General features: G+C 68.4%; 1 protein-coding gene across 5 annotated transcripts in view; it reads left to right on the top strand.

Annotated features, from left to right (window-relative positions):
• The first annotated feature begins 327 nt into the window (after positions 1–327).
• The window catches only part of SLC12A5 (solute carrier family 12 member 5), a 31,768-nt gene continuing 17,676 nt past the window's right edge, over positions 328–14,419 (top strand). For 2 of the 5 annotated variants that reach the window (XM_065849983.2, XM_065849982.2), the window contains exon 1: positions 1,730–2,015. In XM_065849983.2, the coding sequence (XP_065706055.1) occupies positions 1,757–2,015 (259 nt within the window). In that variant the 5' untranslated portion in view covers positions 1,730–1,756. Of the gene's footprint in view, positions 477–1,729; positions 2,016–7,296; positions 7,516–13,472; positions 14,332–14,419 lie in introns of those variants that run through there. The other 3 variants (XM_065849984.2, XM_065849985.2, XM_071815691.1) reach the window with 3 other exon arrangements.

The raw sequence follows: 14,419 nt of genomic DNA, 5'->3' as shown, positions 1-14,419 counted from the left end.
GGGCCGTGGCAGGGTGGGGCGGCCGCAGTCCCGGGGCTATAATTAGCTGTAATTAGCAGTCGCAGCTCCGCGCAGGGCGGGAGCAGAGTGCGGTCCCGTCCTGTCCCGCGGGGTCCGGTCCCAGCACCCTCCGTGCGACGGCGGCTGCGGGGCCGGGCGGGCAGAGAGACTCGCGGTTCGTCCCGTCGACCCGACCCGACCCGACCCGAGCCCAGCCGACCCGAGTCGGGCCCAGCCGTGCCAGCCCTGCAGCCGCGGGGGCGGCGCGGCGGGCGGTGCCGCGGGCACTAGGACCCCGGTCAGCGCCCGGCGGGGCCGCGCTCGGCGGCCGCCGGGGCCCGGAGCCACTTGTGGAGGCGGCGGGGCCATGAGCCGGCGGTTCACCGTCACCGCGCTGCCCCGCCACGGCCCCGCGCCCGCCCGCGGGCCCCACCGCGCCGCGGGGAGCGACCGCCTGCCTGGCCGCGACGGCAGAGGTGAGCACCCGGGCACGGCCGGGGGGGGTGCGTGGGGCAGGGTCTCTGGGGCAAGGTCCGTGGGCAGGGTCCGGGGGAGGGTTGTGGGGCAGAGCCGGCGGATCAGGGTCTGTGGGCAGGACAGGGTCTGTGAAGAGGGTCCACGGGGCAGGGCAGGGTCGGTGGGGCAGGATTCCCAGGGCAGGGGCCGTTACAGGGCTGCGGAGCAGGGCAGGGCCGTCGGGGCACCGTGGGGGTGTGCAGAGTGGCTTCAGGACGGCTGTAAGTCAGCTGGGCACCTCAGAGGCTGCAGGGACCCCTGGAGTTGAGCTGGCGTGGGGCTGCGGGGCTTGGGACATGGGGGGTGCAGAGGGGGGAGTGGATCTCAGCTGTCTGGGCAGGACCCCTCATCCCTGGACTCTCCCCAGGGGCTGCCCCCACCCCCTAGGGAGCTCTTCTGCCCCATCGCCATCCCCATCATCTTCTGGAACAAGGCCCTGCTCCCGCAGGACTGGCAGCGGGACGGAGCTGGGATTGCGGCTGACACGGGGGGACAGCTGTGGGTTGTGAGGCTACATGCTGCTCCCTGGGGAGCTGTGACGGAGGGTGGGCTGCAGGTTCCAAGGCGCGAGGGGGCAGGCTGCGCCAGCCCGTGGTGGTGGTGGTGGCCCACTGGGCTGCAGTGTGCTTCGGCGCTGGGGCCGGCAGGCTGTCGCCTCACAGTGCTTGGGGGACGTGGCAGCAAGGCTGTGCTGTCACCGGAGCCGTATCGATCCCAGAAACCCAGCTGATGGCAGCACCATGCTGCGTGGAGCTGTGACCTTGCGCCCTCGGCAAAGGGCACTGGTGGGAGGCAGTGAGCAGCTGGATGGACACCACAATGGCCCAGCCAGGCTCTGCCCTGGCGAGTGGGTTCTGGTCCGCAGTATTATGGCTATGGCCAGGTGGTGAGGGGCTGGACCTGGTGGCGAGCAGGTGTGCTTGTCACGCCACGGCATCCCAGGGTGGCTAGGCTGGGACCATGGGCTCCTCTGGGGGCAGAGCAGCTGGTGCTGAGCTGGAGCCAGGGCCGGGGCCTGTGGCCCTCCAGGATCGGCTTATCTGCTCGGCAGCTGATCTACTAGTGGGGGCCCAGGTAGGCTGGGCAAGGAGCAGGCCTGGCCAGGGGGGAGCTGGGGTGGGCATGGCACAGGGGCTGCGTCAGGGGAGGTGCAGGAACGATGTCCCTCCTCAGCTGAGCTGTGACCTTGGCCCTTGCAGAGGACAGTCAGTGGCTCAGCCCTACCGGCAGGCGCCCCAGGATGGACCCTGCCCCGTGGGTCAGCCACAGCCATGGCAGTGTGCGTGCTGAGGAGCCAGGGCAGCACGGAGGACATGGAGGAGAGACCCCGGGCTGCCCCAATTCACGTCCCACTTTGCACCGTGGCCCCAGGGCTGCAAATGCAGCCTCCTGGGGTATGGATGGAGGGGGGTGCTGTGGGACTGGGTGCCCGCAGGATTGGTGTGAGGCTACAGACGGCAGAGCTGCCTGTGCTGCACCAGAGAGGGACCAGATCCAAGGTGGGTGCTGCTTGGCCCTTCTTAGTGTCGCGCATGGGGCTGGCAGTGGGGCTGCAATGACAGAGACACAGGGACCGTGGACCAGGTCCCCGGGGCTGGAGCAGGTGGGGGCTGCAGCCGGCTGTGCTGCACCGTGCCGTGGCAGCGTGGGGACCAGGCACAAATGCTGGAGCTGCGGGATCACCCGGCACCCGTGGGACCTTGCTCCCAGCTGGCCCTGTACGGGGGCAGCCTGCCCGGCGGGTCGGTGCCGCACTCCTTGCGCCGTGGCGGGACCGTGGAGCCGCTTTGCAGCCGCCTCTCCCGGTTGCCTTTGCCAACAGGCCGCCCCACGCAGTCGGCACTGCGAAGGGGTTTCAGCCCCTGTGGACCCGGGCTGGGCCAACCTGAGGCTGCCGGGGCGGCCGCGGGAAGGGACTTCCTAGGGCCGGGCGCACGTTGCTGCTGCAGCTCGGCCAGGGCCGGGGGGTCGGGCCAGTGCAGCCGCGGGGGCTGTGCGGGGGCTGTGCGGGGTCGGCCGGGGCAGTGCCGGGCTCCGCTACCGCCAGGGGGCGCTGCCGTGACGGCCGCTGCCGGGTGGGTGTGCCCCGCCCGGCCCCGCCCGCCGGGTCCCTCGGCCCCGCAGCCGTTCGCAGGACCCGGCGGCTGCAGCCGCCCCGCGTGGGGGTCTCTCCAAGAACCCGTGGCGTGGGGACTCGGGTGGACCTTCCCCGGGACTTATCTGTGCGGGGCTGGGTCCCGCCGGGACGCTGGCCCTGGAGCTTCCCCGCCGCCCCGGGACGCTGGCCGTCGGGCAGCGGCCCTGAGTTGGGGGCCACCGGGGTATCCCTGGAGCGGAGCTATTCCGTGTCCCGAGGCAGCCGGGCTCGGCGGCAGTAGCCATGGCAACCAACTGGTTAAGGAGCCTCTCTCGTTGCCATGGAAACCGGGCCCGGTGTCATCCCTGCCAGCGGCTCCTGATGCTTGGGGGGTTCAGCTGCTCGCCCAGACCTGCCAGGGGTGGGCGAAGCCGTGGGGCTGTAGCAGGGCTGTGTGGGGTGGGCAGGGCTGTGTGGGGCAGCTGTGCTGGGGGCCAGCCCCGGGCAGGGTGGGCACCTGAGAAGGGTGGGCTTGGGTTGTGGCTGGGTCTTGGCTGTGTGGCTGTGCCCTGGGAGGATGGGGGGCAAGGGTGGGGCAGGATCCCCCACAAGGTGCCAGGGCAGGACCCCTGCAGCCCCCACTCAAGGCACCAGGCATGGGGGTGCATGTGAGAGGCAGGCTCTGAGGGGGCTACATGGTAGGGGGGCCCAGCCTTCTCTGCCTATGGCTGGCACTGCAGGGGTCCCCCAGCTCCCCCAGTCCCCTGGCTCTCCCAGCCTGGAGCCACACAAGGCAGGTTTATGGGAGACAGGCTGCTCTTGGGAGGTGTAATTAAAAGCACCAATGGGCTGCACTGTGGAGGGGCCATGTGGCACAGGGGTTGTGGGACTGCTCCTGGGGAAAATGAGGCCACCCAAGCCCCCACTGCTGCCTGCGGTGTCTTCCCAAGAACTGTCTGTGTCACTGAACCCACCGTAGGGTGCTCCACCATGGAGTGCTGGGGGCTGGAGATGCGGGCTGGGCAAGTGGTGCTGTGTGGGATGCCGGGCACCTCAGAGACTCAGCCAGCTGCGCTGCTGCGCCCAGCCCTGTCAGGAGCAGCCAGCAATGGCTGTGCAGCTGCTCTGCAGCCGGCACCGTGCCCTGCAGCCCTCAGCTGCGGCAGCCTGGCGTCCCCAGGGCTCTCCAGCCAGCATGGGGCTGCCTGTGGGCTCCTTGGCTGCACTGCCTGGGAGTGAGGCCCAGCGGGAGGGACTCACTCCTGTGGCTGATTCCTGGGCCAGGCTGCCCAGCCACTCACTGCCACAGCCCCACGGCTGGCAAAACATCTGGATAGGGCAGCCGGGGACACCTCGCCCGCTGCGTGTGGTGCAGGGATTTTGTGACATAGGAGCTCATGGCCCCCTGCCCTGCCCCACAGCCCCCTGCCCTGCCCCACTGCTGCCCTTCTGCTCTTGGCCTTGGGCAGCTGCACCAGCTCCCAGCTGCCCATGGCTCCGCCCACAGATACATGGGGCACTGTCCCTCCCTCCGCATCCTATCCCACAGCTGAAGCTGGTGGCAGGTCTCAGCTGGCACTCATGTCACCTCGAGGCTCTGTTTTTGCCCTCGTGCTGGTGGCAGGGCTCTGACTTGTCTGGACAGGGACAAGCAAGACCCCTTCATCCCACCAAGCTGCTGCAGGACGTGCCCCTGGGCTGGCAGGACAGAGTGGTGCAGGGCACACTGTGATGCAAATCATCTGCATGGCCCCTGGTTGCATGTATGCGTTGCTGCTCTCCACACCCTGCTGTGCCTCCGGGCTTCCTCCCTCCCTTCATGCCCTCCTGGGGTGTCTCCCGCCCCAACTTTTCTTTCTCCCGGGGGCTGCCTGGCCTCATGTTCTCAATCCCCTGGTGCTGCCAGGAGCACCCTGCAGAGCTGGGACCACAGGGTGTCCCATCCCGGCAGGGTGGGGGATTGGGAAGGCTGCTGACGGTGCCCAGGGATCGCTGTGTGCTGACTGGCATCTCTGCAGCACGGCTGCCCCGGCCTCCCAGGCTGGCTACTGCCTGGCCGCCCGCTCTGTGCCCTCAGGAGGTTTCCCAGCACCTCCGTACGTGCCTTGCTCATGGGAGGTGTGACTGCTGCAGCTGACAGTACAGGACAGGGCTTGCAGCCGGCTACCAGGACACCTTCCCCAGGAAGGGCTGCAGGGACAGTTCCCCACACCTGGGCTCTGCATGACATGGTGGGTGCAAGGGAGAGTGGAACATGTTCAGGGAGCTCTGTGGGGTCTGCAGTGATACAGAGAGGTTTGCAGGGGTGGTGTGTGTACAGGAATGGCTCTGGCTCTTGGAGGTGTCACACAGCTCAGCAGTCTCCATCCCAGGGGGGAGTGCAGAGGTGTTGTGAGGGGTTGTCCAGCTGTGCTGTGCCAACCCTTCGGCCTGGCGGAGGAGCTGCGCAGCTCTCCCTCGTCATTCCTGGGCAGCCTCTTGCAGTTAAGTGGGGCACTGATGCCGTGCCTGGCCCCATGCCAGCATCCTGCCTGTGCCCGGGCTCCAGGGCCACTTGCAGCTGATCTTCCCTGTCATGCCCAGGGAAAGCCACCTGCCTCCTTCCATCCCTGGTTCCTCTGCCCATGCCCTCAAGCTCCCTGCAGCCCCCCATGCCAGACCTCTTTTCCTGGAGAAGGGTCTGGTGTGGGGGCTGCCTGCAGCCCCCAGGCATGGGCACTGCCCAAGCCATGCCAAGCCTCTTTGCTCCTGGTGGACTGGGGCCATGTACCCCAGTCCCAAGGTGTCCACACTCACAGGCCAGGGTTAGGCCATTGCTGTGCTGGGCGGGGGGTGAGACCCCTCGGTCTGGCTCTGCCCCAGGGACACCCCAATATGCCCCCCTGATGCTGGTGTGCATGGGCTAAGCAAATGTTGTTGATAGCGTAACCCCCCTGTGCTGCTGGCAAATCCCAGTCCCTGAAATGGAGCCATAATCCAGGGATTAGGGGATTAGTGGTCTTTCACGTGCTCCCTCCCCCCATCTGTTTTAGCAGGAAAATCCCTCTTGTGCCGTGCCCACGCGCTGTGGTCTCCTGCGCAAAACCACCCTCTCGGCACTCGCTGTGGCGGGCTGGCCCCCGCGCAGCCCCCGGCCCGCAGCCCCTCTGCCCAGCCGTGGCCCCTGTGCAGGGGTGGGCTCTGCAGACCCCCGAGGACCTGCCAGGCAGGGCAGCTCTGCCCACTGCATCCTGCCTGCAGCCCTGTCTGTGCAGGCAGCTGGGGGAGGGAGTGGGGGGGGGGGGGCAGTCGCGTCCCTTGGGAGCAGGCCAGCCCCTTGCTCCAGCACTGGCTCCTGCTCAAGGCTGAGGGATGCGGGGCTGAGAGGACGCTGCTGCTGCGGCAGGGCAGGGGCAGCCCGCCCCCATGGCCGGTGCACAAAGTCCTGGACAGGGACAGGGACCCACAGACCGAGTGAGGGGAGGGGTGGCAGCGCTCCGTCCGTGCTGGCTATCCTGCCGGCCGTCCTGCATGGTTTGCCACGGAGCTGGGGCTGTGCTGGTGCAGCTCCTGGGGCATACCAGACCCAGAGGTCCTGGCTGCAGTGGGCAGGGCAGGGCTGGGGCTGTCAGTGAGGCTGCTGCGAGGGGTCCGAGCCCTCCTGCCCCACAAGGTGAGGGCCAGGGAGCCTCTGCGCTGCAGAGCAGCTGGCCCCGTACCAGGAGAAAGTAAACAATTAATTATAGCCGTCAAGAAGTAACTAACGCCAGCGGGCTGTCATGATCTCAGCCGGCTCTGGAGGAGATGCCGGCAGCTGCAGTCAGCTCTGGCTCTGGGCTCCTCCTGGATTAAGTGTTTGAGAGAAGAGGATCTGCAAGCGGTCCCGGGGTCAGTGCAAGGTCCTGTCAGCAGCCCCCAGCCTGAGGGTGGCCCTGAATCTTGCAGCCCTGCTGGGGGATGAACTGCGAGGACAGGTGGCTCTACGGGAGGCAGTGGGGCCCACGGGGGTTGGCCCCTTCGCAGCCCTTCTCCAGGGTCAGCCCTGAACCTGCCAGGCTGCAGGTCTGAGGGGAAGCTGTGCCAGGGTGTTTCTGGGTGTGTAGTGAGCCCTGGCCCCTGGAGACCCCGGGGGGATCAGGCTGAGCCCACTCCCATCTGTGGGCAGCGTTTCCCACTCTGCAGGGCTGCTGCAGCTTCTGCCGGACTGCTGGCCCTGCTGCCGGGTGGTCTGGCCACCCCTCTTCTCTGCAGGGTGGGCTTGGATGATGGTGGCTGCAGGCCAGTCCTGCTGCTGGGGCAGGGGGTCTTCGCCCCTGGCCGGGGCCCTGCTGCCTGCAGAGGGATCCTCGGTATGGCTGGCACTACCCAGGTCGGAGCTGCGACTGCCCGGGTTGCCCTGACCCCAGGCCTTAGCGTCCCTTGGGGATGCGTGAGGCCCACAGGCGCTGGGTCTGCCCCACTGCACACCTCGAACCGGGTGCTCGGTCCTGGGGTTCGCCGGTGGCCGGTGCGGGGCTGGCGGCGGGGTGTGGGGTCGGTGCGGGGCCCGGTGCGGGGCCGTCCCGACCGCGCCAGCCGGGCCCGCAGCGCTGCCGTGCCCTAGTTCCTCCCCCCGCCTGACTCCGCCGGGAGGCGGCGTGCGCTCCGCTTCGCGCCCTCCCCCCGCCGCTGCTCCCCTCCCCACAGCGGCGGGGGCAATGCCTCCTGCATACGTGATGAAGTGAGCGGCCGGGCTGGGCTCCGCCGGCAGCACTGAGCCGAGAGCCCGGGCGCCTCCGCACTGCAGCCCCCTCCCAGCGGCGGCGGGGGGCGGCGCGGGGACGCGGCTGGCTGCGGAGCGCGGTGCTCGCAGCTCCCGGGCAGCAGCGTGCGGCCGCGGGCAGCCGGCGCCATGCTGAACAACCTGGCCGACTGCGAGGACGGCGACGGCGGCGCTAGCCAAGGTGAGGAATCGGGGACCGGGACAGGGAGAGCCTGTGGCTACCGCTCCCGCCGGACTGGGGGTCGGGGCTCGGCGCCGAGCGGGTGGCAGAGGCGGCGCGGAGCCGGGGGCTGCGGAGGCTGGGGGTGCCGCGGCCGCCGGACCCCACCGCGGAGGAGGCGGGCAGCACCGCCGCCGCCCGCGACGGCGGCTCTTGGTCCGCGGCCCCGCGGGGCTGCGGCGGGCGGTGCGGGGCTGCTCGCTCCCGCTGCCGACCCGCGGCTGCGGCTCCCCGCGGCGGGCGCCTCCACGCAGCTCCGGCCCCGCTCCTGGCGCTGCGGCAGCCCTGGGGAACGGCGGAGCGGCTGGAGCAGCGGCCGCGGCAGGGCCGAGCCGTACCCGGGGCTTGCCGGGGAGCCTCCTCCCGGACGGGGGCTGCGGGCTGCCCCCTGGGCGATCGCGCCGGGCGCCGGCACCCACCCTCTCCCGGGCGGTCCCCGGCGGCCACTGCACCGGCCCGCTCCCGCCAGCCCGGGACCCCCGGAGGGGACCCCGCGCCCGGCTGCCGCCACCCCCCCCCGCGACCACCTCCTCCCCATTCCTTCTTAGCGCCTCCCCCATCCCCGCTGCCACCCCCCCAGCCCTCCCTGCTGCAACCCCCCCATCTCCGGCTGCCGCCCCCCCATCCCTCCCTACCGGCTCCCCCATCCCGACAGCCGCCTCCCCATTCCTCCGCGCTGCCACCCCCCTTCCCCGGCAGCCGCCCCTCCCTCGTCGCGCCCCCGTATCCACCACCCCCTCCAGGGCCGTCGTCGCTGTCCCCGGTGCTGAAGCGGCCGGCCGGGCCCTGCTCCGGGGCCGGCAGAGCCGCTCGGCCCGGGACCGCTCCGCTCAGCCCCGCTTGTACCGTGCGCTGCCAGCCAGAGCTGGGCTGTTTCCTGCCCACCCTGGCCGGGTCCGCTGCAGCCCCGGCGCAGTGCAGGCGGGCAGGGCCGCTGCGAACAGCGGGCGACGGGCCGGGGCTGCAACCCCGCGGGTTATGGGGCCGCCAGGCCCTGACAGCAGCCGCCCAACTGCTGGTACTTTAGGCTGAGCTCTCCCCGGGGCACCCGCCAACAGCCGAGCTGCTGGGGAGGGTCCTGGGGCCCCTGCGGGGTCACGTCCCGCCCCAGACACACGGGCACCCAGAGCAGCGCAGCAGCCTCTCCTGCAGGTGCTTCTGTCGGGCACAGGGATGGGTCAGAGCCAGGGAAATGCAGCGATATGCCCGAGGGCACCTACAGTGCCTCTGTGACCCCCTGCAGCCACTCGCCAGATTCTCTTGCCAGGTCCCCTTGCAAAATCGGTTGAAAGCCCCAGCCAGGAGGGCTGCGAGGGGACAACTGGCTCTGGCAGTCACTGCAGAAGTCCCCAGCTGTCTGCATTGAGGCTCTGGGCACAGCCACCAAGAGGCTTTTGGTGTTCCCTCTGCTCCGTGGACCTGAGCCTGTTTATTTGCTTGTTTATTCATGGTGCTACTCAAGGTCAGGGCTGGCAGGAGTCTTCTGGGGGCACCTTGCTGGGCTGGAGGGAGCCAAGCTGGCCTCTGGTTGTGCCCTTCCCTGGGATGTTACCCTCCCCTTGCCCTCTGCAGTACCAGGATCCATCCCACTCGCTGCATTTCCATCGCAGCAGTGCCAGTGGCACAGCAGCAGGCGTTTCTGCCTTGCTGGGGTCTAGCAGGAGGGCTGGACACGGTGCCACTAGGGATGGATCAGGCAGACTGTCCCCTAGTTGGGGCCAGGTGAGATGGCGCCCTGTGGGGCTGGAGGTGGCGGAGGCCCTTGGGGGCTTGGGAGAGCAGGGTAGCATGTGCAGGGAGGGGCATGGCAGAGCCCGCGCACACATGCCAAGGACAACTGCTGCAGGGGGGTCGATTGCCTCCCCTGCCAAGGGTCTCACTGAGTGCCCTGCATAGGATTGTCTGAGGGACCATGGACACCCCAGGGGGTGGCAGAGCTGTTGCATACCAGCGAGGATCAGCCGCGTGCATCCTGGCTGCTCCACACTGGCCGGCTGGCAACTTGAAGAGCCCAGCGAAGCTACTGAAGCCCCGGTGCCACTTAGGCTATATCTGTCAGAAAGGCCAAGCAGTGTCCCCACCCAGGACCTGCTCTGGACAGCCTGTGAGAGTTCCATGACAAGGGCTGGAAGGGCTCCAAGTCCTGGCAGCCTGGCGAGGTTTGGGCTGGTGGCAGACCCTCTGGGGAGGTGGTGGGGAGCAGGCAGTGCTGCTGCCCACACTGTCCAGGCTGGCAGCTTACATCGCTCTGTTTGGAGGTGTAAGGTCGGTTGCAGCCCCACTGCAGGCTGCCATGCTGGTGCTCCAGCCTGGGGACACTGGGCTGCCCAAAGAGCACAAACCTGGGGTCGGGAGGCTTTGCTGGAGCTTGTGTTCATGGCCATTTCCAAGGCAGAGTTCGGGCTGTTGGGGAATCTGGGAAGCTGTTTAAACGCAGCCAGCCAAAGCGCCTGTGCTGGAAATCCTGTGCCTGCAGGGCCGGCTGATCAAAGGGAGGATAATCCCAGGTTTAGGAAGGAAGAGGATAGGTCTGAAGTAGCAGTTGCTCCCATTTGGGTCAGGCAGTGAAAGAATCCAGTGCAAAAGGCCACTCGCTGTGCCCACCGGCTAGAGGGGCAAAGCACAGCCCTGGGGCAGGGGGAGCATCCCCCCCATCCCCACCCCATCCCACCCCACCACTGCGCTGCAGTCAGGAGCTGGCACTGCTGCATGCGCTGCCAGCATGAGCCAGTGCTGCTCTGACCACCGGTGGTCCCTGCCTCTGCAGGGACTGCTGGTGCTCTGTGGTCTCTTTGTGGGTTACCCTACCAGGGGCAGCTGGCAGACACCCTTACTCAGGGGAGAAGGAAGCCTGGGTGGGAGCAGAGGTGCCAGCCACCATAAGAGCCCCTTAGCCATCCTCATCTGCCTTAGGCACCGCCAGACCAGCAACCCAGAGCCAGGCCAGTGGATGTGCAGCCAAGTCCTTTTGGTGGCTGGGGGTGACAAAACAGCACCATGGCTTCCCTGGCCTGCAGCTCCTGCAAAACAGCAGAAGCTGGGAACATCAGCCAGGGCCACGTGCTCACCCGTGTGCTCGCTGGGCTGCTGGGGTCACCCTGGGGTGCTCCTTGCTGCCGCAGGCAGAGCCCCAGGGAGCAGGAGGAGGCTGCTCGCCAGCCAGTGCTGTCAAGCATTCTGGCGAATTCAAGGTGCCCTGTGCACCTCCAGGAGTGTCCCAGGGCGTCCCCGGGCACCATGAGCAGCCACCACACTGCTGCTCCCCCTGGGGTGTGGAGGGGCCGGTGCAGGAGGGGCCAGTGGCCAGGCCTGTACAGGGGGTCCCTGATCTCTCAGCACCCCTGTGCCAGGACACCCCTGTGCCCGCAGGCCCTGGGGCTCTGCAGGAGCACAACGGAGGCACAGGGCGGGTGTGGGACTGGGACTGCCCTCGCCTGTCCCCTCTCGCCCGGTACTCCCCCCAGCCGGCACCACAGCCCCAGAGCCCGATGTCCCTGGCCAGGGCTCGCCGTGCGCGGCGGCTGAGAGGAATCCGGCCCTGCCGGTGTGCCGTGGAGGGGACAGGCTGGCCGCGGCCGGGAGGAAGCAGGCAGCAGCCCCGGCATCAGCTCTGGTTAATTAGCCTGTAGGGTTTGGCTGCCTGGGTTACCCCAGCCGGTGCTCGGTCCCCTGCGCCATGTAAAACGATTAGGGAGGATTTGGGAGAAGGGACATGACGCTTCCCAACCCAATTTAGGGCTGAGTAAAAAGCCAGTAGGAGATCACAGTGTGGCGGGTGCTGCAGCCCGAGCGCTGCCCTGTTGGGGTGAGCGAGCTCCCGGGGGGGCAGGGACGGTCCCTCGGCTTTGGGGTCCCCGGGCTGCCGGGGCGGGCAGCGAGGACGGCTTTGGGATGCCCCGGGCAGGCAGGGCTAGCGGTAACCCTGCCGTGAGCGGGGCTGAGCGATGCCCACAGCTGGGCTGCGGGTTCCTGCCAGCAATCCCGCCGCTAGCCCTTCCAGCCGCCGCGGCAAATTAAAAGGCCGATTCATGTTGAGTGATCCCTGGGGAGGGGGGCGGCTGTGCGCCCGGATCGAAGCCTGGCACGGCTCGGCTCGGCTCCGCTCACGCCACCTCTCTCGCGTCGGGCTGCCCCGTCCCGTCCTGCGCTCCTGCCCCGCTGCCACCCGTCCCCTGACTGTGTGGAGGGAGCGGGGCAACTGCAGACCCGGCGGGCGCTGGGGAGTCTCAGGGGGAGCTGGCAGTGTCCCGCGGGTCCCCAAGGCTGGGCAGGGACCGGCCGTGGCAGTGGCGGGTGGGGACGGGGCGAACCCTGCCCGGGGCGAGCTGCGGTGGCCCTGGCTGCCTCTGCCTTCACAGACACACAAATCCTGTGGCAGCTACCGGGGAGATGCTGCACCAGCCCCTCTGCGGCAAAATGGAGCGGGGAGCGCATCGTCACCTGGGACCCCGCGGCCCTGGCACTTAACTCCTTCCAGCCTGCGGGACCAGGGGCGGGGCGGGTGGCCGGGGGTCCCCCTGTCCCCACCTCTCGCCAGTCCGGGGCCTCTCCTGGTGTCGATCCTGCCGACGGCACCACCGGCGAGGGGCTACCGTGCCCCGGGCCGGCCCGAGCGGTGCCCGCGCAAGGTCCCTGCGGTCCCGGGGACGGGCGGTGCCGGCGGGGGATGGAGAGGCGGCGAGGTTTGGGTGCTGTTGTGGTGCCGGCCGGCACGCCGGGTGCTGCCGGTGTCTGCCGTGCGGAGCCGGGCAGTGCCGACCCGCGGGGTCGGGCGGGCTGGGGCCGGGGCCGGGGCGCGGATCCGCGCGGGGCCGTCGTCCGGTCGCCTGCGCCGTTACATAAGAGCGGGAGCCGAGGCGGCCGTGGCTCGGCGTTGCCATGGAAACCAGCACGGTGATGTCGTCGGCCGGGTACCAGGCGGTGAGGCGAGGCCCTTGTGGGCTCCGCTCTCCCTGTGGGGTCTCCGGGCATCGCCAGGCTGCGAACACAGCCCCCAAGGTGCCGCCCAGTCCTGCTCGGTCCCAGTGGGTGGGATGGGCTCTGGCCTCCCCTGGTCCTGTGCCCTCTTACCCCTGTGCTGGGGACCAGCCCTGCCATCAGCTTGCGGGGCATCCTCATTTTCATAGTGGACATCTCACATGCACACAGTCCCTGGAGCCAGTGTGGGGGTGGGCGAGAGCCACGGTGAGCAGGCAGTGGACAACCTGTGCCACTGCTGTTACCTAACGAGCACTGGGAGCATCGCTTTAGACAAAACTGGAGAAAGGAACACATTGGGTTGGGACTGAGAACCCCCCATGCACCCTTCAGTGAGGGACATGGGGCTGAACACCTGCCAGTGGTGCAACATGTGGCACCGGGTGTGTGCCCAAGGGGGCCCTGGAGTGAGTCTGGCCAGACCTGCAGACCAGGGTGCCGCCAAGGCCATTCCTGCACGGGAGCCTGTGGGCTCTGCCCTGCAGTTTACCTGAGCCGTCAGGGACACTGCCACCCCACTGCCCTGCACCAGAGGAGGCGGGAGACCAATGGGAGGTGCGGGGTTACCTTGTGGGTCCGTGTCACCTGTGGTGCTTGGGGCTACACCTCCCAGTCAGCCAGGAGCACCATGTCCGCTGGGGAAATTGCAGATGGTGAATCACCACCACACACGGGCAAACCGGCTCCCAGGATGCCAAATATGAGTCAACTGGCAGGAGGCAGGCGGTCTTCAAAAGACCAGGCTGCTCCAAACAGTGGCTGGGGTCTGTCCCAGGACAGACACAGTGCGTAGGTGGCCGTGTTGCCCTGGCCCACAGGTGGCCCCTGTGCTGTCCCTGTGCCCATGGGCACTCCCAAGTTCTGTACTCAAGGCTGGCAGAGGGGACAGCTCTTGCCCTGGGCCCAGGGTGCGGAGCAGGTCCACAAGCCTGTCCATGCAGGCAACCTGCTTGACAGTGCTGCTGCCACAGGCTGTGCAGCTGCCCTGGCTGCAGGGCCATGGTGTTGGGCATGGGTGCATGGGAAGCCCCTCTCGTCCCGCCTAGGGCTGGGCACCTGGCCTGCCTGCTCAGGTTTCCCTGTGCTGTGGGGGCTGTCGCTTTGCCCAGCACCTTGTCCTTTGGCTCCCTGGCCCTCTGCAGCCCCTGCCTCTGTGCCTTCTGGGCCTCCGCTCAGGGCTGTGCCAGTCCCGTGGCACTATCTTCACTGCTGCTCCATTTCCAGCCTGATTTATTTCTGCTGCTCTGCAGCTCGGCTGTTTTCCTTGCTATTAAGCCGACTCCAGGTTTCTTCTGCACGATGTCGTTAATGCAGCGAGCAGCCGCGGCCCTGTCCCAGCAGCATTGCAGGCTCTGTGTCGCTGCAGGTGGCTTCTCTGCCCCAGCAGAGCAGCAGCACCTGCCTCAGCTGGCAGCACCGCCGGACACCTCCACGCCTTGTGGCACAGCCAGCAAGGCCACAGCCCCTGCTCCTGTGGTGCATGCCGGGGAGCAGGACCAGACATCCAGCTGCTTGCCCATGTTCCCAGGCACCGTGCCGGGACCGTCCTGCACTGAGCAGCTGGCCAGATCCTTCCCCCTCACCCGCCCTGTGCTGTGAGTTATTGCTGCCAGTCGTCCTGCCGGGAGGATTCCCCCTGGATCCACACTGCTCACCTCACTGCGCGGATGCGCTCCGGCGGGTGCACGTGCCAGGGTGGCACGTGGCTCCTGGGGACAGGCAGCCCCTGTCCATGCCTTACACGAGAGGTGATGCTGGCAGCTGGGACACAGGGGCTGCCATCACCTGTCCTGGGATCAGGTGTGAGCACAATGCCCAAGGCCATGGCAGCCCTCCTGTGAGAGCTGGGATGCAGCTGTGACCCCTCAGCTGCAGCCCTGCAGGGCAG

Source organism: Patagioenas fasciata, chromosome 16 (genome assembly GCF_037038585.1).
Source record: "Patagioenas fasciata isolate bPatFas1 chromosome 16, bPatFas1.hap1, whole genome shotgun sequence".
NCBI lineage: Eukaryota > Metazoa > Chordata > Aves > Columbiformes > Columbidae > Patagioenas > Patagioenas fasciata.
The sequence above is the reverse complement of the archived record's forward strand: the minus strand, read 5'-3'. Positions and strand labels throughout refer to the sequence as shown.